Genomic DNA, 24,474 nt, shown 5'->3' with positions numbered 1-24,474 from the left:
GTTCGTTTATCGTATACCGTGTAATTAAAAATTATTTTAAATAATTTTATTTAAAATTAAATATGAATAGTATTTGTTAAAAATTGGCATGCACGATATACAATGAATGAACACAATTTAAGAATTTGCAAAATTCTTACAAAGAGGATCGAGAAAGAACTCTAATTCCCGAGAGAGGAGATGTGGTCCAGACGCAAGTGAGACAATGAGTCTGATGACCTTTCACCAACAATTGTTATTGGAAATATCAAATCAGAAGGTATTTGTGTTTGAGGATATTTTTCAAAGTTTAAATAGGCAGTGTAAATTCATATATTTCTTTTTATTTCTCATATTTTTGTTAATTGATTTTTTTTTTCAATTAATTTGATTCGACAGCTGAAAATTAAGAAAATTTTGTAACAAATAAAAATGAATGTGTAAATAACATCACCCTTCAAATATTATAGATAAAATCTTCATATAATTCTTAGACACACACTAATCAAACGTCCCACATCATTGCATACGTATGGAGAAGGAAAACGTTATTATTGACCTCAAACCTAACATAGATGTTTGAGAGCGATTATGGATTTCGTTAAATCAGTATTTGCCTAATTACTTCTTGAGCTATATTTTCTTTTGCTTGATACAAACACAAGACTTTGGTGCAGATGAGACTAAAAGTGAATACTCTTAACCAGAGTGGCTATATCTTCCTTGCTCGAGTGTAGATACACCTTATCTATGTAATTGAGCTCGTTTGTGACTGTTTCTCTATGAAGCAATTTTGCACAAATGTTTTGCTAGAAGTGTCTTGAATTTTTATTCGTAATTCAAGTGCTTCTTGAAAAAACATATGACATGTGATCCTCCAGCAAATGCTTATATGATTCAAAATGATTTTGTCAAATGGAGGTTAGAAGTGCTTTTAGTTATTCACTCTCATACGCTATTCCAAACAACTCACAAAACCCTAAAAATCAACCTTTTTTAATTTGACCTACATCTCAACCAAACCAATCTAAACCGTTTTTCTTTCCCTTTCCTTTATTTTCCTTCGTCCAAATTCATTGTGTAAGGGTAGAATTCACCAGCCAAGATGCACCGTTGATACTTGGAAGCTTGGTTGGTAGAGGTTGGAGATCAAGGGACCTTGAAAACATGACTATCATGTCATTAATTTGTACAAACAAAAACAGAACTGACCACTACCACTGTACCACATGACATGTGCACCAAGTTTGGCACAAAATTGACCTTGTCCAACTTTTGTGTTCCTCTTTCGTCTTTCCACACGGATTGAGAGTGTATTGGATGCAGATTGCTGTGTACTTAATTAAGCAGCACCGCCTCCTCCTTGGTTCAGGTATCTGGCTCTCAATTATTGATCACTCAACTTTTTATTTTTTGTCTATAATATCTTAGATAATTACTGCTTTAATTAGCAATCTGTCCCCTAATCAAATTGTGATGATTGGCATTAGCCACTCAATTAGGACTTGTGTTCAAGTTTCTGCTCATGATTCGTAGTTTAGGGTTTTTATGGGGTTTGGTGGGATCCGCGGTCACTTCCAGCCTATATGTGGTTCCATTACTACAACGACTATCATTCTAATTAATTTTCTGAAAGGTAATTATTTCGGTTTCATATACAAATTGATATAGAATCTTGACCTTCATTTTTTAAGTTCAGTTTCTTAAATTAATAAGAGATACAAGTATTTGTGAAGTTATGAGAGGGTGCCAAGAATTAGTTCATGAATAAATATTTTTGGCTACGTACAGAAACGATATATATACAAGCTAGGGATATATACTTTGGAAAACCAAGGTTTGTTGATACGCCATTCAAGTGGTTCAGTATTAGACCAAATACTCGTGCTTGCAGCAGCATGGTTTTGGAGTTCCCCATATGCTAGATTGCTAGATTCATTAGAAAAAAAATGTTGGTTTCTATAAACTTGATGGGATTATTGGAAATTGGAATGAATATGCATGGAGAGAAATCCAATGCAGTGAACCTATCGCATTCATGTCTTACGTGATTGTTTGACAATCACACGAAGAAAGAGATATAACAACCTATGCATGTATTTATGACAATACTAGTAGGATTAGACTTTCATATTAACGGACCGAGATTTTTCTCTACAAGTGTCCTTCTCTAGTATATAGATTATCTTTCTTCCGAGTATTAATCTTAGACTTACTCAACAAAGCTAGGTCTGTACATACTGTTCAAACCAGAAGGGATGGGAGACTAGGCTTATGCCTCAGGATGAATGTGCACCAGAGACCTGCAAATAAATTAGCACTTGGGGAGTTTGCCTTCTTTAATTTGGATATGACATTTGAAAAACTATGACCCGTCATATCAATAGTGAAAAATGTTCTCTTGGATCCTCATACCTTAGAGCCCTTCCACCGTGTGCTCCAGCCTGAGGGACAGGCGTAGGAATAGGGCCAAAGAGCCCGAGTGATGAAGTCCAGCGTGTGCTGGCGAGCGAGCCCGTGTAGGCGCGAGGGAGAGGCCCGTCGAGAGTTACCAGCCCGACGTCAGCCATGTTTTGCTTCTGTTTTGCGTCAGCCACTAGAGCCCGGATGCGCAGGCTTTCGTCAGTGACCGTTGGAGGCCACGTTGCGCCTCGACATCCGTTGGATCTCAACGATTATTTGTTTTATACTGTTAGATTTCCAACGGTAATAATAATTTGAAAACCTTATTTAATTTCAACTATTGGATCTGAGATCAACAGTCTACGTTATTCACCTTTATAAATTAAAAAAAAAAACAGTTTAAAAATCAGAAATCTTACCGATGTGCCACGTGGCATAATCTGGAGTGTTGTCATTCAATTTTTTTTTAATCCAACGGCAAAGATTAATTAGGTGAATAAAATTAAAAAAAATGTAAAAAATTAATAAAAATACAAAAAAAAAAAAAAAAAAAAAATTGATTTTACTTTTCTATAAATAGCTTCTCATTATCTTCTACCTTACACTACAATTTCATATTTTCTCAACTACTTTCAACCACATTCCTATCTTTCTCTCAAAAGTTTCAATCCTATTTTTTCCAACAAAATGACTACCGATGCAGGTACGAATTGGACGTTTATTGAAGATGTTGCGTTGTGTAGTAACTGGGTTGAAGTTACTTATGATCCTCTTACGGGGAATGAGATGCAGTTGCGAGAAATGTGGAGTCTTATATTCATACCAATTTTCTTGACAAAATTGGTGGGAAAAGAACCAAGGAATCAATGTCCAGTCATTGAAAATTACTTAGTCAATCGTTTAGTATGTGGAGAGACGCCTTAGCACAAGCTAGTAGTAATCTTCGAAGTGGGGAAAATTTAGCGGATTAGGTAACAATATATTATTTATTTGTTTGTACTATACCCAAATTTACATTATAATTATTTGTTTGTATTATTTATTTGTTAGCTACTTTGATTATAATTATTTGTTTGTATTATTTATTTGTTAGCTACTTTGATTATAATTATTTCTTTGTATTATTTATTTGTTTTATTTGTTAGCTACTTTGATTATAATTATTTGTTTGCAATATTTATTTGTTACCTACTTTCATTATAATTATTTCTTCTCTCGCATTGTGTAGGAATTTCAAGTACAAGCTTGATATAATGCCAAAACCAAAAGCAAAAACAAATCATTCAACCGGTGGGAGTGTTGGAATATTGTCAAAGATTGTCCTAAATTCAAAGTTGTGTCTGTCGGTCCAGAAGTTTTCATAAACAACACCCCTCTACACTCTACACCCAATCACAGCTCGCATGTTCATGAAGATGACGCAAAAGAAGTGCCCAAAACGCGCCCCCTGAACAAGCGTCAGGGTTGACCTGTTATCCAATTAGGCCTCAATGTATGAAGGCTTCAAAGAGAAAAGGGAGTGCTTCCAAGAATGATTATGCAAAGTATATGGAAGAACTTGCTTGCCAAGGTGAATTGACTTTGGTGCAGGAAATGACGAAATTTGAGGCTGATAAGGCTAGAGAGAAGGCAAAAGTTGCAGCTGTTGAGAGAGCATTTCAAATTAATGAGAGAGAAAGAGAGCTACTTAGGCAAGAAAGGGAACAAGTTAGAGAAGAAAAAATGGTTCAACGAGATCGTGACATTATGAACACGCCTTTAGAAGGGAAGTCTTCAAATTCTAAATATTTTTGGAAGTCGGAGAAAGTGGATGTGGTGTGAAGGAGGCGTGCAAGAGAAGCAAAAGCAAGAGGAGATGGTCCTAGCACGACAAGAGAAGATCATCATAGCACCACAAATTGGTTAAGTGATGATGAATAAAGTACTTTTTGTAATTGGAGCCCATAATTTTCCAATCACTTTGGGTTGTAATTTATTATTTATTGAATAAAGTATTTTATGTTGTTTCCAATTTATTGAATTTAATACTTTATTTAAAGTGAGAGTAAATTGATTTAATTTGGTAATTTATTTATACTAAGAGAATCTTTATTCAAATGGCATAAACACACCAAATAAAATTACATAAACATACCAAATAATAAAAAACTCACTAAATGAACTAAAAAAAAACACACCAAATAAAATTAAATACATACACCAAATAAAAACAAACACACTAAATGAACTTAAGTATCTTAAGCTTGTTTCAAATCCCACCGTTGCTCTATCAAGTCAATTTGCCAGGCATTATGCATATATGGCCATTGAAGTGCAGTATATCGTTGAATGAGCCCTTCATTGTAACGTCCATCCTTTTCTAATGGCTTGTGTTGCATGGGTTCTTCGGTGGCATCATGAGCACAATATATTTGTGTTATGAAATTGTTCATCGTGTCTGGCTCATATTCATCGACGACATCATAATCATACTCATCTTCCACAATTATGTTATGAAGAATGATGCACGTCATCATGATGGATCGAAGCGACTCTACATCAAACATTCTGGCAGCACCCTTGACAATCGCCCATCGAGCTTGGAGGATACTAAAACAACGCTCCACATCCTTCTTGCACCCCTCTTGACAGCTTGCAAAGTGTTTTTCCTTTGCACTTCATGAACGTGACACTGTTTTGACAAACGATGATCACCTTGGGTAAATGTTGTTTGCTAGGTAGTATGGCCCGTTGTATTTATGGCCGTTTACCCAGCACGTGACTTTTGGTGCCTTTCCTTGCAGGACATAGTTGAACACTGCGGATTGGCAAGGACATTGAGGTTATTTTGAGCTCTCGGAACCTCGAAAAATGTATGCCAAATCCATGTATCAAAAGATGTCACTGCCTCCAAAGTGATACTTTTTGCTCATTTTTTGTCCCCATAAGCGCCTTGCTACGCACTTGGACAGTTTTTCCAGGTCCAGTGCATACAGTCGATACTTTCAATCATCCCAGGAAAACCTCGCATCTTGCCCTTCTTCTGAAGCCTTTGCAAGTCCATATCAGTAGGTTTCCAGATGTACTCTGCAATGTAGAGACATTCGATTGCTCTGCAAAACCTCATCAGGGACTCAAGAATGGTTGATTTCCCCCCTCCTCGCTATCTCATCCACTTGGTCTACAGATGCTCCATATGCAAGCATTCGCAAGGCAGCAATAATTTTTTGCTCATGAAGGAGACCCATGGCACCAAAAGCATCATTCTTTTGCACAAAATAAGAATCATGGTTGCAAACAACAATCATGATTTTGTTGAACAAATGCCGTTCCATTCTAAAATGACGTCTAAAGTATGTATCAGGAAATGTACTATTACAGATAAAATAATCGTTCAAGAGTTCTATACCTCGTCATTGCCTGCTTCTATCAAGGTTTCCGGAACGGCTGGGCCTACAGATCTGACCCACAACTTGGATGACTCGATGGGAATGTGAGACTCTGCCTATTCTTACTTCGTTATCTCTCATTTTACACTCCTTATCCTCTTCCCTTTTGTTTTGGGCCACCTGGAGATTGAACATTCCTTCTGATTGGTTAAACAATTCTTCCTCTTATTGATCGATTTCCCACATCATCCTTGAAGAAGAAGACATTGTAAGAAGGAAGCAGAAACTATGAATAATAATACAGATTTTGATTTTGGTGAAGAAGGACACAGAAACTATGAATAATGATAGAGATCTTCAGAAAATTGGTGTGAGATTTCTGAGGATGAATGGTGGATTATATGGAGGATTTAGAAATGATTAGGTTGTAGATAATGCCACGTGGCATGCCGTCATTCATTAAGAATCTAATTGAAATCTATCCTTAAAGATTGTAAACAGATTGTGACAGGCAATGTGATTGGTTAAAATTTTTATCGGAAATCTATTATCAACAATTCTGAAAAGGTAATGACATGTGGCACGATGGCATTGGATAAAAATCTTATTGAAATCCATCACCAATAATTGTCTTTTCGGATAATGACACGTGGCGCAGCGAGAACGATTAAAAATCTTATCCAAAATTACAAATTAAATTATTTTGTAAATAAATAATAAATACTAATATTTTATTGCCTATTGTCAGGGCTACTTCGTGTTGGGGTGGAGATGCAAAAGACAATTACTGTTCATTAAGGATAGTTAATGTTCACTGGATGGATTAAATAGTGAATAGCCTGGGGGGGCCTTTACCACGGTGGAACTGCTTTTATTTGATCCTCTTTGTGAGGATTCCGAAAATTCTCCAATCACATGTGTTCATCGTATATTGTGTAGTCATCTTTTGTCAGGTACTATTTTTATTCAATTTTAAAATAAAAAAAGTTACAATGATTTCTAACCGCACGATGTACAATGAACGGACGTAATTGGAAAATCCCCAGAATCCTCATAATGAGGAACTGAAGATAATCCTCATTCATCTCAATGTTATATTGCATATTAAATAAAGTTGAGGTTTCATATAAAACTAATTGATAATATGTAAAGTAATTTAATTACTTATAAACACATGCAATGTTTTTTCTTTTCTTGAATATAGGATTGACACTCCTAACATGCTGAAAACACAAATCGGTTGACGTTGAGCATGTGTAGCTATTCAGCTTCATACATGAGACAATATGCTCTGATACTATAAAGAAAATTGAGATTCTATTATAAAACTAATTAATAATATGAAAAATAGCTCAATTACTTATAAGCATATGCAAAATACTTCGTTTGTGAGATTGAAACTCTCGTATATATTAACCAGTCACCACCATCACATTTTATGGCTGCTAAATGGTTGAAAATTTTCAATAGATATAATGCTTTGTTTAGAATATGACATGCTGACATTCAAACGGATTAGGCGGCATTGCGTTATGCATAGAGATTATAATAAATTGAATTTAGGTTTTTGTTTTTTTTTTTTTTCACACGCAAGGGTTAACATATACTAACTTAATTTATATTATACATAACATTGGAGTTGATACACCGGATTACACATAATAAGTCAACTATAATTTGGTATAAATTGTCATTTATTAGAATTGAATTTGAAACTTCTTACTTATAAGTAGGACGGAGAATAACTATAATGTAATGCAACTGGTTCATTATACCCCACTTTTAAAAGTGTTTTTGTTGTTTTACTACACCTCAACCAAATTACTCAATACTTATTTTTATCTTTACTCCATGTACTCTAAAATCTCATCATCCATCTCCCCTATTACACTATTATGGCAACTGAGTTGGGAGAAGCGATACTCTCTATGATGTCGCGGGTCTTTACAATTCGTTTTCACATTTAGGGCATCTGAAGCCACAAAAATCATCCTGCACGAGACAAAAACTAAATTCCCCGCCAAATTACCCCAAATTCTCTGTGTGGAACACTAAATGGCTCAATTTCTTAAATTGTCATTAAAACTATAATCAGTCAAGTCAAAATAATGGTTGGCTATGAGTGTGAGAATAGTTGTAGAATGTTGTGGCATAAATTTTCGGATTTGGATCCTCTTCGGATCCTCTCACTGGGGATCTCGGGGATCAATGCACAAGGACCGTTCTAGGGATCTTGGGGATCAATGCACAAGGACCGTTCATCAAAGATCGTGCGGCCACAATTAAATGCTTTTCACGTAAAACAAGGCTACTTTGCTTTTAAAAATATAAAAAGCATTTAATTGTAACCACATGATGATCCTCGAGATCCCCAGTGAGGGGATCCAGAGAGGATCCAAATCCCTTATTTTCCTATGTGACAATTTATTTTATTTATGGGTTTTTTGTTGGATGTTTATAACTTTATATATAGGTGGGTTTTTGTCTAATGAATATGAGTTGTAAGAGGCTATATTTAAAGAACTATAACGAGCACTATTTCAAAAAAATAATACAGATGATGATACAAATATGCAGTAAATGTAGCATTACTCGATAAAATTTGTCTATGGTAATATGGAGAATAACTATAGCGAGCACTATTCCAAAGAGATAGGTTGGAATAACTCTTGGATTGGATTGGTTCTCTGAATCCAGCGATTGGTACTGGACTGGACTTATGGCTTAAATGACCTCTATCTTGTTTTATATTATCATGGAATATCTATTTATTATTTTCTCATAAAAAAAAGTGGTTCAGAAAAGAGAACATTTATAGAAAATAAAATTTCCATTCAAGATATTTTTTTAAGAAATAAGAAATTTAATGTTGTAAATTAATGAGGCAGTTTAGAAAAGAGAAATGCTAACGAGATCCTCTCAAAAGTGAGGTTTTTTATGTACGCTCCGTCACCTTATATTTTTGGTACAATTTTCATGTCAACATTATAAAATATTGCGCTAAAAACGTAAGTTGACAAAATTTTTACAGAAAATTCCATTTTGAGAAAGTAGTTTTAGCGTTTCCCTTTGAAAAAAAAAAAGGAACTTGTTTAGGCAGCAGACTAGAGATACAGAGAAGGCCACATCATAATTCACTTTCAACAGTGACCCATGAATGGAATCTGAGCACCAAGGAAGCTTTATCAAGAGGTGGAAGCCAAAATATAGAAAAATGCCAAATGCATAGGAGTCAGCATTCAGCAATGCCTATCTCTCCCATGCTACATGTCCCTTCCCAAAATCCAAGCTGCCAATGCAATTCCAAGTTGAGACAATGAGATAACATGTTTAATTATAGCAACAAATCCCCCAACTAAGCAAAATATATTTGTATATTGTAATTGGAATTAGATTCAGTTGCAAGCAAAATAAAACTGCCTTTTCTGTTTAAAGAAGGCTGTGACAATAATTGGCACCCAATGAGTTTCAAAGTGAAGTGACAATTATAGTGATTAAATATTAAGCAAAGAGATTTTTCTTGAATTAGTGATTTGTCAATCATTAATCTCATAGGTTTTTGTGGTGCTTAAATGACCGAAACATATATTAATTTAACACATATTTGTAAGTGACTTTGTACGACAGTTATAGTAAGGAGAATTTGCAATCAATTTATTCTTTCACCTCTGGTGTAGATATATTGTTGTATCTAGAACACATATGTGCAAGTGGTGGATTCTCTTAGTAGTTAGACTTTCTCCTTCAACCCACTGTATCTTGAGTTCAAACTCTCTCCATCTCTTTAATGTAAATTACCGTAGAATATAGCTTGCAATTGAAGAAAAAAAACCATGCAATCTCATATTATACCTACAGAGACATTTGATGAAAATAATAAGAGAAACATAGCCATGTATTGGCTTGCATGGATCTATTCCACAACAAAGATTTTCAAGACACGGATAGCTGCCACAATAATGTTTTATATTAATGATACAAAATTATGTAAAAAAATTTGCAGAAAATATTATACTATTAGCACGAGATACCACATTAATAGCATAGTTGTTTTCTTTCGCTCTCTAACCTCATCTTCTAAGACCTAAATTTCACTCTATCCTAGATGGAAACATAAAAAGGCGCACCCCATGTATTTTGATTCTTGGCTTCGCCTTTGTATATATACAACTTGTTGAGGTTGTGTAACTTGATACAAGCCAAAGATGTGGATAGACTTGCCTCACATTGAGAAAGTACCTCAAGAAAATATAATATAGATCAATAGATGGTTTGTTGCTATTAATATCGAGGTTTTTTGAGATAAATTATACAGTGGTCAAAGTTCGGTGATCTTTCTTTTTCTCTTTTATTCAGTCAATAAGGACTAATGAGCTTGAGCCATCTTGGCTTGTTAAGTTGAAGATAATATCAATGCTTGAATAATATGGTGTAATAAGCTCATGGTGATCGATTTACAAACACAACTTTTTATCTAACTCTTCACTTAACAAAGACTCATTTTCTAGAAAACAAAATATGTTGTTTTTGCTATGATTGTTTTTATTATAAACACATTATATTTTTGTTTAAAAATTCAAGTACTTCTCAAAAAATGGTAAGAAGTGATTCATAAAAAAATAAATAGAAGTGCATCAACAAAAAAAGCACTTGGAACTTAGAAGTGCTACTTCTATGCCCTTAAAAACACTTCAAGCTTTTATGCCAAATATAGTCATGCAAGTGGCAATAAGAATTTTGATGCCAAGTTGCAAAAGTAGTGGCTCCAAAACACAGAGTTATAACCAATAGTTCCGAGAAAAGTGGCAACAATTTCCACCCTGTCAAAGACACAGGATTTGAGAAGGAACTAGAGCTTGGAACTTGGATGAGATTTGTTTTTGTTGCACAATAAGATAAGAGAAATATAAAAATCTAGAAAATAAAACTTGTGGCCGAAGTTTGCCTATCAATTTGTCGTATACCGATTGGCGTTAACCAATCCTCTTCACTCACTCTGGGCTCCCAGCCGACTTCTCTCTCTCTGAAAAGCCTTCTCCTGGCAACTGGCCTAAAAAAAGACTAGGACCCATCTGCATGGGACAGACTTTCACCCAAAATATTGGAAAAAAATGAAATAAGCAAAGAAAAATAAAATATACGTAGAAGAAAATCATATCTTTCACTCCTAAAAAAAAGAAATCAACCTTTTTGTTGTTGATGGGTCGTAAATCCCATCCTCATAATATTCAAAAGTAAGAGAAATATAGCAAAAAGATCAGATTGAGTTGCAACCCCCTGTTGTGTGCTCCTAGAGAGAGAGAGAGAGAGAGAGAGAAGAGAAGAGAAGGATGATATGTCCATATGGTATAATATGTGTTTGAGATAGAAAAATATTGGTTTGCTGGGTTTTGTTTGTTGGTGAAAAATATAATTTTGGAGATGTCAGGTGGTGGTTGCAGTGTGGTTTGGTTCAGGAGAGATCTGAGGGTTGAAGATAACCCAGCTTTGGCAGCTGCAGTGAGAGCAGGAGGTGTGGTTTGTGTCTTCATCTGGGCTCCTGAGGAGGAAGGCCCTTTTTATCCTGGAAGGGTTTCGAGATGGTGGCTAAAACACAGCTTGGCTCATCTTGATTCCTCCCTGAAAAATCTTGGCACTTCTCTCATCACCAAAAGATCCAATGACAGTGTTTCTTCTCTCCTTGAAGTTGTTGTTTCCACTGGTGCCACTCAGCTTTTCTTCAACCACTTATATGGTAAAACCAATTTTCTTAATTAATTATGCTTCTCAATCTATTGGTTTTGTTTGTATGATTTCTGTAGGCTTTTGAATTCATATTTTTCTTTCGGGTATGTGATTTTTCAATGAATTTGTTGGTTTGGTGTGCTAAATCTCTGGTTTTGGCTGAAAGAAATTGAATTTGTTCTGTTTGCAACATCAAAGGTTGGTGCTTTGATTGATTTGGTGGAGGTGTCTGTTAAGTATACCTACCATGTTCCTAATTTTGGACGATTTACTGTTCATTTAGCTGCTGACAGTATTGGGGTTTCTTGATTGGGGGATAAATGTTATTTGATTGTTGGTAGTATAGTGGTCCCTTTGTTATCAGGACTGGGTGCTGCTTTATTTATGATCTGTTCATTTGGCCTAATTGGATTTTGTTTTGGTACAAAGCCTAGTTGAATTTTGTCTATTCTATCTAAGGATTTTTCTGTTCTGTTATCCAGTTGATGAACTCGTGTATTCGATTTTACATGGCAATTTGATGCTTAGTGCTATCTTTGTGTTTCAGATCCTATATCACTGGTTAGGGATCACCGGGCGAAGGAGGTTCTGACTGCTCAAGGTATAGCTGTGCGCTCCTTTAATGCGGATTTGCTCTACGAACCATGGGATGTTAATGATGTCCATGATCGCCCGTTCACAACCTTTGATGCCTTTTGGGGAAGATGTCTTAGCATGCCATATGACCCGGATGCGCCACTTCTCCCCCCTAAGAGAATTATTTCAGGTTTGAATGCATTCATATTCTTCTTGAACCTCAACTTTATTCAGCATACAGCTAGCCTTTTATTTGATCTCATGTTCCGTCTTTGTTATTTTCCTTCAAATTATTGAAGGGCTGATCCACATTTTTCATTGGTGTGGTTGGTCATTTAATGTTCTGATTTTCTTTCCCAAATGAGTCAAACTGAAGAGAATCGAAAACATGGATGGAAGAAGGTTCTTCTGGTTCCTATTTTTTACCCATGGATTTAGTAGTAATAAGAACTACTTGGTGACTATCAACAGAAAAATGTTGACAGTGTCACACAGTACACTTCATGTGTGGGAAATAGCAGATGTTTTAAGCACTTCAAGTTCTCCCTGTGTGAGTATTCCACCTAAGTTAAGATGATAAACCCTTTTGATGCTGGAGTTGTGTCGCTTCCTCTATAAGCCTCATGATATTGGTGGAGTAGTTGTCATGAGTCATGTCCATGTTACTGGTGAACATGCAGGGTTCATTGACGGATTAAGTTGCGATTATTTTCCTTTCCTTTGTTTTTGCTTTTTGTGTGTTATAGGTTTCCTGATTCCTTCAGTATGCGTACTTTTTATACAAGTATTTCCAGTTCTACTTTCACAAGTTCATAACCACCTTTCAGTTCATGTGTTAGGTTAACATTCAGACATTCATGAACTTTTCAGGTGATGTATCAAGGTGCCCTTCTGATACATTGGTTTTTGAAGATGAATCTGAGAAGGGAAGTAATGCACTTCTTGCTCGAGCATGGTCACCTGGGTGGAGTAATGCTGATAAGGCTCTGACCACATTTATAAATGGACCCTTACTTGATTACTCTTATAACCGCAGAAAGGCTGATGGTGCTACAACATCATTACTTTCTCCCCATTTGCATTTTGGGGAGGTGAGTGTGAGAAAAGCATTTCATCTTGCTCGCATGAAGCAGGTTCTTTGGGCCAATGAAGGCAACAAGGCTGGTGAAGAGAGCGTAAACTTGTTTCTGAAGTCTATTGGTCTTCGGGAATATTCAAGATACATTAGTTTCAATCATCCTTACAGTCATGAAAGACCTCTTCTTGGGCACCTAAAGTTCTTCCCCTGGGTTGTAAATCAGAACTACTTTAAGGCATGGAGACAAGGTAGAACTGGCTATCCATTGGTGGATGCTGGCATGAGAGAGTTGTGGGCTACTGGCTGGCTGCATGATCGAATACGAGTAGTAGTTTCTAGTTTCTTCGTAAAGGTTCTGCAACTTCCATGGAGGTGGGGAATGAAGTATTTCTGGGATACCCTTTTAGATGCTGACCTTGAAAGTGATGCTCTTGGCTGGCAGTATATATCTGGTACTATCCCTGATGGCCGTGAATTTGACCGCATAGATAATCCCCAGGTACGGATATTGAGCTTGATTATCTTGAATTATATTGAGCATGTGCTTCTGAACGAACATGCACCCTGTTCTAAATTTCAAAGATGGAAAAAATTTTCGATGCGTTTTTATTCATGTTTTGCAGTTATTGCTTTTTTTAAGTGTCTTCATCTAGGGTCATCAGCAATGAATAGAAATTCTAGTGCAGTTGTTTGTCAGTGCTCATGACTGTTCATAAGACTGCATTTTTTCAAAGTTTCGGGGAAATAGTTTTGCCTTGTTCCACTCTCACATGATGAAAGGAAAAGCCTGAAAGAGTCCACCTCAGTAGTGACTACTAGGTTTATATGGGTAGTGGCATAGTGCTTTCAAAATAAAATCAATAGGAGTGGTACTTAAATTGTCCACCATCAATCGTTTTGGTCATTCTGTGAAAAATGTCCATTAAATTGAAGAAACCACCAGTTCTTTGGTGGGGTTGATTGACAAAAAAGGCCCTCAATTTAACGGTGATTTTTCAAGGAAGGACCAAAATGATTGATAGTGGACAATCTCAGGGACCACTTCTATCGAATAGTGCTTTCAAAATAGTTGGATTCCTTTGAAATCTATACTCTACAGTATCAATACATATTTTTTTTTTCTTTTTTCTTTTTATGGAATTTGACATCCTGCTCTCTATAAACTATTAGAAAAGAGGAATCACAGAGTTGTTTTCACACATCACTACCATACCATCATACATGAAAACTGCAAAAATCTAGTACTGAAAATTTTTGTTTAACTATTGTTTGTTCACTTAACCAATATCTTGGTATGAAGCATTCACTGATATAAATTGACTTGCTCCTGTTGTTCTGAGAGGATTTATGCAATATTGCCACTCTTATTTGATCAAGTTTGTGTACTGAAAATTCTTGTATTTGTTTGATTTCTACAGTTTGAGGGTTACAAGTTTGATCCAAATGGAGAATATGTGCGGAAGTGGCTTCCTGAACTTGCTAGGCTACCAACTGAATGGATACACCACCCATGGAATGCACCAGAATCTGTACTCCAAGCAGCTGGAATTGAATTAGGATCGAATTACCCTCTCCCTATTGTAGGAATAGATGCGGCAAAAACCCGGTTGCAAGAAGCTTTATCAGAGATGTGGCTGCACGAAGCTGCTTCAAGAGCTGCTGTTGAAAATGGGACTGAAGAAGGGCTTGGAGACTCCTCTGAAACAGTGCCAATTGCCTTTCCTCAAGACATACAAATGGAGGAAAATAATGAACCAGCGAGGAACAACCCTCCTGGCACTCGAAGGTATGAGGATCAGATGGTCCCAAGCATTACTACTTCTTTGGCTAGAGCTGAAGAGGAAGAAACTTCTTTGGAACTTCAAAATTTAACAGAAGAAACCAGAGCAGAAGTGCCTACAGATTTAATTGTGAATCAGGAACCAAGAAGAGACATGTTAAACCAAGGGGTTTTTCAGACTACTCATAACAATGCTCTTCCACCACCCAATGCTGCAATAGGGATGCAACACGCTGTTGAAGATTCGACTGCAGAATCTTCCAGTAGCACTAGGCGAGAGAGGGATGGAGGTGTAGTTCCAGTTTGGTCTCCTTCAAGTTCTAGCTACGCAGAGCAGTTTGGGAGTGAAGACAATAGCATTGGAACAAGTTCGTACTTGCAGAGACATCCTCAGTCTCACCAAATAATGAATTGGAGGCGGCTATCTCAAACTGGGTAAAAATTCTTGAACGATTCACCAATATCCACAATGAGACTACGACTGAAATAAACAGTTTGTTGGGTTCTTTGTTCAAACAAACAATTTTGAACCTGCATCTTGCCTTAGCAGTTAAGAGCTTTGAGACGTACCTACAAATGGAATCGGTCTTCTGGTCTCATATGCTTACTAAAATTTCTCAAGCTTCTAAGCTCTGAAATGATATATCACAAAGCAATGTGTGAATGCCAATTTGTTTGAGATAGAGTTCATCTTTACATTCACACACAGGCAGTCTCATTTTTTTTCTTCATTGTTTCTTTTACAGGTGAAACATATAGATGCAAGTAGGAAAACGAAAAGAGTGCTGTGAGGCGTAACGATGCATGCCATCAAATGCATTCGGGTAGGGGAGCTTGCCGTCCACATTGAACTTCCGACCCTTTCTCCGCCACGAGTGCCCTCAACAGCAGATCTCCTGTGATATTTTCTAATTAATACAGGCAACTTATTAGCTATCCTTTTGTTTTTGGTTCCACCATAATGTAGCTCTGGTGTAAAGCAATGTTGTATTTATAAAGGAAGCAAGTGAAATAAGATATGTAGTCTTCGAACAAGCTCAGGGTTCTTTCTCTCATTCTATTGGTAACAGATGCTTGTAACATATTCTATATATCCACATTTACCTCTTCTTGTAGGTTTGAAGTTTTACTGGTCTGTTAATTTGGATTTTGCAGCACAGTTATCTGCTTATTTTCTTACATCCTAATGCAATTTGGATGTGACGGAGATGAACTACAAGTAAAAAAAAAGGTAGTGCTATTCATACTTCTTTTTACCTTTCAAGACGTGTTATTAATTTTCATTGTTTGATTAACTTCAACTTATTCGATTCGACAGCAGGAAATTAAGAGGTGGGTGGAAGGTACAAAGCGGTGTGTGGATAGGTCTATCCAAAAATAAAGAACAAATTGTACTCGTTTCTATTAAGCAAAATAATTAATGTCGGAATTTGAATTCTTCTTATGGTGAAAATCTTCACAAATATTTTAAGATAGGAATTCTTCTTATGATATTATATAAACAGTGGAAAATTTGATCTTTTAAATTGTTAATTTTGACAAAAGTATTTAACCATTTATATGGTGACGTGTGGTTACTATATAAAGCCTTTAAAAAATCTCTAGTCTTTCACTGTGTTCAGAACGCGATGATACATCACATGATATCATATAAATGGTGGAAAATTGATCTTTTAAATTGTTAATTTTGACAAAAGTATTTAACCATTTATATGATAATGTGTGGTTACTATATAAAGCCTATAAAAAATCTCTAGTCTTTTAGGCATAAAGCCTACCAAAATATTATATTTTACTATGCCTTTTTCTCTTCAGTTTTCTTAGTAGTAAAAGTGTAAGATTCAGAAGTCAACACAACATATTTATGACTGAAAATATGATTTTAACTTCTAAAATTCAATTATCTTCATATAAAATCTGCATATGTTTTTTCTCAAATAAAACTCATTGACTAGACTCCATATAAGCAAATTCATTAATTATGTTTGACCTTACCTATTTAAATTTGTTTCAATACCTAAAACACCCTTATTTAAATATTTAATGTACACAATTAATTCTATGCAAATTGTAAAGGGGAATAAATGATTTTACAAAAATAATATTTTACATATAAATGTGGGGATTTGTTGGTTTGGATCCGTTAATATCAATATGATAATCAATTTTGAATTGGCAAACATTTACGGATTTGTTGGTTCAAGAAAAGAACCAACTATAGGTAAATTATTTACATATACAGTCTAGAGTATTTGGTTCACATAAAAAATGTAGGTATATTGGCATCACGTGCATAATTTACCTACTTCCATAATTTACCTACTTTCTTTTAATTTACCTACTTGCATTATAGGTAAAATACAAACAAAGTATGAGAATATTATTTGCATATATCATAGATAAATTGCATATATCATAGGTAAATTGCCAAAAGAAATATGAGAATATTTTGTGTATGTACTTTAGGTAAAGTACCTACTATAGGGCAATATTATTTATGTAGGTAAATTAGTAGAAACGTTTTAGTATTATATAAGGAGAATAATTTACCTTGAATAATAATGTAGTCGTGATTTAAGGTAATGCACTAGATTGTTGTATAAATTTAAAAAATAAATAAATAAAACATCAGGAAGATTAATCAGATTTTAAGGCCCTTGATTGAAGCTAAAATTCAAGTGTGAGAAACATCATAAAAGGGTTGGGGCAAATATTGTAAATAATTTGTAATAGTAGGTTACTTATATTCTTATGTGACAGTTTATTTGATTTTTTGGATTTTTGTTTAATGTTTAATTATATGTAGGTTTATATTTAAAAATCATGATTTGTTAGGACCAATATCTAAAGTACCCTATTTATTACTCTTGAGAATAAAAGGTAATGGCCATGAATTTCTTATATGTTATCTCTTAAATTTTTAATTTCCTTAAACGAAAGTAAAAGATTACAACGAAAAGCTCCTAAAACAGCTGAGATTAGTGAAATTCCCAAAACCACACCGCTTCGACTTCACTAGGCAAAATATTAAGCCAAAAAGAAGGATCCGAGCTCGGAGGAATATCCCACTGCCGCCAACGCATTCACAACAAAATTTCCCCCCGGAATAATATGGTGAAGAAGATGCTTTGAAATCGTTCTCTTTATTTTATAGGAAGGAGATAATTTTATTAATAAATTAGATTAGATGCTGCACCCCATTTACAATTCTTGTACTGGAGCACAATTAATTGGAGTATTACTCTACAAAAGGCTTTTACGGGTACAGAAAAGTAAGAAAAAGAATCTCATTTTGATTTTGGGGTCGGCAGCAATTCTTCTTGATCTTTCTTTTTTATTTTCTCTTTGTTTCTAGTTCTAGTCGTTCTCTTGTTTTGTGAAGAGAGTATTCAGTTCGTGGTTGTGGCTCTCTCGCTTGATCGATAAGAGCTTTTCTAGTTGTGGTCATGGTCGTGATTTGTTCTATCTTGAATTCTAGAGTGGCGATTGTTGTTCAGATCTGAAGTGGTGATGTTTGTGGTTTGTTGGAGGGGACACATAGCACGGCTTATTTGCCAACGATTGCAAAATAATCCAAGATTTATATGGTCTTTTTCTCGTGGAGCCTCTATGATAGTTTTCGGGCTTGCAATGTTTTAGTCCTCATGACTAGGGTTTAGGACTAAGGTTCCTCCATATTTGAAGAATCGTATTTTATTTTTGATGTGTTTGTAATTGTAGGGTTGTGAATTGTGATGTTTTTACATCATTGTAGTCTCTTGAGTTGTTCTAAAAGACACGTTTAATATGTATGTTGTATATACTTTTTTACTATTTCTAATGAATATTTTTCTCTATAAGCAAATGACAAAACCCTACATGCTACAATTGGTTTTTCGTTGAAAGAGGGATAAATAAGAAATAATTTTATTGTTAATTTTATATTGTTTATTTTACTTGGCACGACAGGAGTGATCGAAGTGCTTTTCGTGACAATTTGTGTACAGCCAATTCTAGTCCTATTGAACAATTCAGACTTGTGATCTTACTGGATCAGCCTTTTCATCAGATTTTACCAGCTTAGGTACCCTGAGCAAACTGTACACCATAGTAGCAGCAATGGCTCCAAGAATAGGGGCTGCAATATAAACCCAAATGTTCTTGTAAACTCCGGTGACGATAGCTGGTCCCAAACTCCTTGCAGGATTCATGGAAGCTCCAGTGATTGGCCTGCAAAATCCAATAAATAAGAAAAGCGTATTTTTCATGTTTAAGAGTGACGGTACGTATAATGCAAATGGTAATAAACAGGATTTTTAGATTACTAGTGAGGAGTTATTACCCAGCAATCATGACATTCACCACAAATGCACCACCTATTGCAATTCCAGAGAGATTATTGCCCTAATTTTGTCAGTCAAGAATAGGGTTAGTGCTTTGTCAACGAAAAAACAATTTAACACTTGTTTTAGCCTTCTGCACTACACATACTCAGTTTCAATGTAGCCGCTAATAAAATAGTACCAAAACCCTAACTGAACCGAGAAAGAGACTGAGAAAAGTACAGGATGGTACCGCTCTGTCATCAGTGACAACACCACAAATGGTGAACATCAGTATAAACGTGATAACGAATTCCCAAAGTGAGGGCTTGCAGGTAAGTTGTTGGATCAGAGAACTGAGTCATGGTTGCTTGAATACTGTCTTGGTCGTTAAATAACAGCCTGAGGGTCAGGCTTGCTAATGTTGCACCAGACAATTGTGACATCACATACATAGGTACCTATAGCACGACAACATTTACGAAGCAATTTTTAGCAAGTTATAATTGAAAATGTTTTAAAGACACTTGAAAATTTATACTCACTTTGTAGAGTTTTTGTCTTGATGCTTTCAGGAAGCGACTTTGACACTCATAATTTAGCTTTTGTTGCACTCCAAATTGATAATTTCATTGTTTTTATACTCATGCTAAACTTACTACCCATGTTTTGTGGTGGATCATTTATATTAAAAAAACTAATCCAATTCGTTAGCTAAAAGACTCTTGAAAACCAAAATTTGAAACTATATGTTAAGATAGGATACGAGAACTCAACTCTCATATCGACCCTCTCCTTACCCCATCTTAGTCTTTTTTATCATTACAGGTGATATTATACATTAATCTATACTAAGAGAATGAAAAATGTTCAAACTTGAGACGCAGTGGGTTGAAAAGGCCGTAACCATCTTTGAACCCATCACTTGCTCCATCTTAGTTTTTTAAGTCGTAAATAAGCTAGTCTTCTAATTTTATAAGAGAATACAGTCATTAAACTTTTATAACTTTATGTAAAGAAGTTATTTCAATGAAGAAGCCCTCAAACTTTCCTTGGAGCAAATATAGGAAGGTGTTCAATTGTGTCTCACATGTTTGACTGGAAATATGCGGCCAGCAGCCAAGGCAATAGTAACTGCAGGATTGAAATGTGCACCAGAGACATGCCCAACTGCATATGCTGCGGCCATAAAAACAAGACCCCATACGATTGCTATTCCCACGATTGTAAGAGGTTGTATTTTGTTGACAAGAGCAGCCCCACAGCCTATAAATATAAGAATGTATGTGCCCACAAGCTCTGCCATCATCTATTCACATAAACAAAGACATCGATCCCATGTATATAGTAAAAAAGCGAATAAATAAATTAAACTCTTGATGAGTAGATGATCACAACATTAGTTACCGCCATGTCTCCAACGGCTATTTAGTCTTAAACAAATCTCATGAACAATAGTTGTTGAACATATATAAAAGTTTTTATCATGTAAACGAATAAGTTATGATGTGTACCTTTTGGAAGATTGAAGTAGAAATATCGGCCTTAGGGATGAGCTTTTGAGTACCATCATTTGCTCCTGCTTCTTGCATGGTAGTGTGTCCAATGGACAATACAAGTTTAGGAGAAGAAAGTGAGAAGGAATTAGACATTGCAAAAACTAAGAGGGCTAGTTTTGATCGAGTGAGTACTTGATGAATTTGCCACCTCTAGAAAACACTTCTATTTATATGCCGTAATTTCCTGCACTGTTAGAAAAAGCTTTAAGTTGGCACTGTCACGAGGTTTTTTTTTTTTTTCCATCTGTTACATGAAATTTTATATATTAACTTCCTGTGCCATGAAAGAGGTGTTTTGGTGTGCTGTTGTGCATAATTTGTTAATTTAATAAGGCCGGACTAACCTGTTCTGTTTTAGTTTGGGGAAAGTGATTTGGATGGCATGCATTTTACTATTTGGGAATCAGCTTGGTGGAATATTACACCTGGTAAACTTGATGCGGGACTTCCATGTGTCCAATAGACCAGGTCAGATGCTCACAAAGTAAGAAGAAAAAGGAGAAGAAGTTAGTTATTTTTTAACTTTTTAGATAAATGTAATTTGCTCATTGAGTCACGTTCCATACATATTCTACTGCATGGAACGTAGTCCGAATGCCGGATGAACTTTTGTGCTCGTTTGTAGATTTGTACCAAAATTAGTTATAAATCGAGTGACAAAGTTTGTGTCATGATGAAAAAGTTGACATATTTTAGAACGCAATATTTTATAAGAAATAACTTATGCAAAATTATTAGTAGGCAATGCCAAGAAACTTTAACAACTTAACACGACCGATTTAAGTGAAGACTTCTAATTTTAGTAGTAGAGAGCATTTATCCTTGCAACAACTACATGGGGCAAGAGGTTGATTTATACTCCAGCCGCTTTAATCCAAATCAATATATTTGACTTTGGATTTATGAAGTTTAGGATCAACAACAGTTCACATGCAGAGTCTTGTAAGTTGTTAACGAACATTAAACAGATGTGACTACCTGGAAATTCATTGGCCTAATCCAAATTGAAACCCTACAATCTGACCCAAACATAACTGCATCTAACACAAAAAAGAAGAAGAAAAAAGAAGAAATTTATATTGCTCCTTCAATTAGTAAATTTATATTTATATCATTCAATTTCCATGAGAAGCATTAATTGGTTAAAGAATATTGCAGATTTGTTTCCTTATTATCTCCAAATGGTTCAAATTTGAAGTTTGTGAGTGTTTTCTGCTCGTCATGATTAACGTCCTATTAATTACCGTTGAATTATTTTAAATTTTAAGATTTGTGTAGTTGATAAATTAAATTAAATTAATTCAACGGTAATCAATCAGGTGGTGAGTAAATATATTTCCAAAGTTTGGCAGAACTTAAAAAGCTACTATCTTTGAGTTGTAACTATATTTTTTTTAGAACAACAATCAATTTCATTGATAACCACATGGGCAATTACAAGATTTGAAATTAATTTTGACGCCCAAGAATGTCAAAGCTTCTTCTAGTCACCAGAAGGTCTCAAAGTAACAATAAATCTCAGATCTGCATCCTCCTTAGTCTTTGAACCTGAAAGATCTACCAATTCGACACCATAGGCAACATGCACAGCCAAAAGGTCAAACAAAGTAAATCAAACATATCAGACCCAAAAAGGTTGATAGGAAGCCCTTAGACAACTAGGGGATTGACAAAACAACCCAGCAGTTAACAAAACTGGGGAAGACAAAACTCTCTACAACAACCAACATGGTGTGTGGCCTAGTGGTTGGGGAAGCCATGGCAACTGATCTCCTCTACATTGTAGTTCGTTTGAAAGCTCCTTAAAATCAATCTAAATTGAATCATACTCACCCCTACTTACTGGAGCACATTTGGACAATGTGCTTCTCTTGAATTTTTGATGTATATTTCATGTGTGAACCATTTACAAATTGTAACATATATAGAGAAAAGGACCGGAGGAAATAGCCTTCAATCAGTCCCCCAATCTACTCCCTAATTTACTCCTTGGAAGACTGCTAACTCTTTTACAATAAGTAGGAAACATGATCCCTTAATTGTAGGCTAAAGTAAACAATACCTAGCCCTAGCTAAGAGTTAAACAATCTCTTGAATAAAGTACCTAGCCCTAGCTAAGAGTTAACAAAGGATAAAACAGCTAGCTCCAAAAAGGTGTGACTATGATTGATTTCCAACATTCCAACCGAGAGATGCATCTTCCAATAACCTCCAATCTTATAACCTTCCAACATTCCCCCTCAAGCTGGATCGAGGGGTCCCTTGAGCCAAGCTTGGACAGATGGCACAAAAACTTAATCGTAGGGAGAGGCTTGGTAAAAATGTCAGCCAGTTGATCCTGACTACAAGTGTAATGAGTGTTTATGACTTTGGATTGAACTTGTGCTCGAACATAATGGCAATCTACTTTAATATGTTTTGTTCTCTTGTGAAATATAGGGTTGGAAGCAATATGCATGGCAGCTTGGTTGTCACAAAACATAGACATAGGTTTGTTGCTAGGAAACCTTAAATCAAGCAGAAGGCTTTTCAACCAAATAAGTTCACATGCAGTGGAAGCCATAGCTCGATACTCAGCTTCTGCACTGGATCAAGCTACAACATTTTGTTTCTTGCTCATGTTACCAAATTGCCACCAATGAAGGTACAAAAACTAGTGGTTAACTTGCGATCAAGGAATTGCCAGCCCAATCAGCACATGTGTAACCCATGATGGCAGTGCTATCATTCTTTGTCATTAAGAGCCCTCGACCAATAGACCCTTTGAGATAACGAAGAATTCTCTTCACAATTTGTATATGAACTAAAGTGGGAGCATTCATGAATTGACTCACGATGCTCACAACATAGGAGATATCAAGACGCGTGATTGTCATATAAATGAGTTTTCCTACCAACCTTTGATACTTCGTGACATTAGAAATAGCTTCACTGGGAGTAGAGAGTTGTAGCTTACTATCCAGTGGAGTGCGTGCAGGTTTGCAATCCATTAAGCCAGATTCCTTCAAAAGGTCAAGGATATATTTCCTTTGATTGAGAAAGAGACCTTGTTGTGAAGTGGCAAGCTCAATGCCAAGGAAATATTTGAGAGTCCCTAAATCTTTGATTGCAAATTTACTTCGAAGAGCAAACTTGAAAGAATGGATTTCTTTAATGTTGTTACCTATAACTATAACATCATCCACATAGATTAAGACAATTAATTTCCCAACTGAACCAATACGAACAAATAGTGAAGAATCTGCACTACTTATTTGAAAACCAAATTCTTTGAGAATGAAGCTTAGTTTTGCATACCATGCACGTGGAGACTGCTTCAATCCATAAATGGATTTGTGTAGGTTACAAACCATGTCAGGATCACCATATTGAGGATGACTTGGTGGTAGTTTCATGTACACTTCCTCATCTAATTCCCCATGCAAAAAGGCATTCTTCACATCTATTTGATAGAGAGCCATGATTAATTTACAGCAACTGACAATAGAACCCTTACAATGTTCATTTTGGCAACTGGAGCAAAGGTTTCCTTGTAGTCCAAGCCATGAGCTACCAAACAAGCCTTGTGCCTTTCAATAGTCCTATATGAGTTGAACTTTGTTTTGTACAAAGTTTTGTACACCCAACGACTGCCCACAGCTTTCTTCCCTTTGGGAGTTTTGACTACACTCCAGGTTTTGTTGTCGTAAAAAGCTTGCAGTGCATC

The 24,474-nt window shown here is 35.6% G+C and overlaps 1 protein-coding gene and 1 pseudogene across 2 annotated transcripts; one reads left to right on the top strand and one right to left on the bottom strand.

The window, feature by feature from the left end:
- The first annotated feature begins 10,674 nt into the window (after nucleotides 1-10,674).
- LOC137717724 (cryptochrome-1) lies at nucleotides 10,675-16,037 on the top strand. 2 transcript variants are annotated; one of them, XM_068457181.2, is made up of 5 exons: nucleotides 10,675-11,484; nucleotides 12,022-12,240; nucleotides 12,921-13,627; nucleotides 14,547-15,343; nucleotides 15,655-16,037. In XM_068457181.2, the coding sequence occupies exons 1-5, from the start codon at nucleotides 11,172-11,174 to the stop codon at nucleotides 15,656-15,658; spliced, it is 2,040 nt and encodes a 679-aa protein (XP_068313282.2). In that variant the 5' UTR covers nucleotides 10,675-11,171; the 3' UTR covers nucleotides 15,659-16,037. The 2 variants fall into 2 exon arrangements, with proteins under 2 accessions (XP_068313282.2, XP_068313283.2); XM_068457182.2 differs by lacking the exon at nucleotides 15,655-16,037 and having other exon boundaries at nucleotides 10,791-11,484; nucleotides 14,547-15,422.
- Nucleotides 16,038-18,918: 2,881 nt separating this feature from the next.
- Nucleotides 18,919-20,622, bottom strand: LOC137717132 (nodulin-26-like; annotated as a pseudogene).
- Nucleotides 20,623-24,474: the final 3,852 nt, after the last annotated feature.

This window comes from Pyrus communis, chromosome 8, assembly GCF_041283825.1.
Source record: "Pyrus communis isolate YQ-2024b chromosome 8, ASM4128382v1, whole genome shotgun sequence".
Classification (NCBI taxonomy): Eukaryota; Viridiplantae; Streptophyta; class Magnoliopsida; order Rosales; family Rosaceae; genus Pyrus; species Pyrus communis.
Note: the sequence above shows the minus strand (reverse complement) of the source record. Positions and strands in the feature narration are given on the sequence as shown.

Bases quoted from the DNA above. Each gene is read 5' to 3' on its own strand.
- LOC137717724 (XM_068457181.2), top strand. From the start codon at position 11,172: ATGTCAGGTGGTGGTTGCAGTGTGGTTTGGTTCAGGAGAGATCTGAGG. The intron at 11,485-12,021 runs GTAAAACCAATT...TTTGTGTTTCAG, and splicing joins TTTCTTCAACCACTTATATG to ATCCTATATCACTGGTTAGG. The intron at 12,241-12,920 runs GTTTGAATGCAT...TGAACTTTTCAG, and splicing joins CCCTAAGAGAATTATTTCAG to GTGATGTATCAAGGTGCCCT.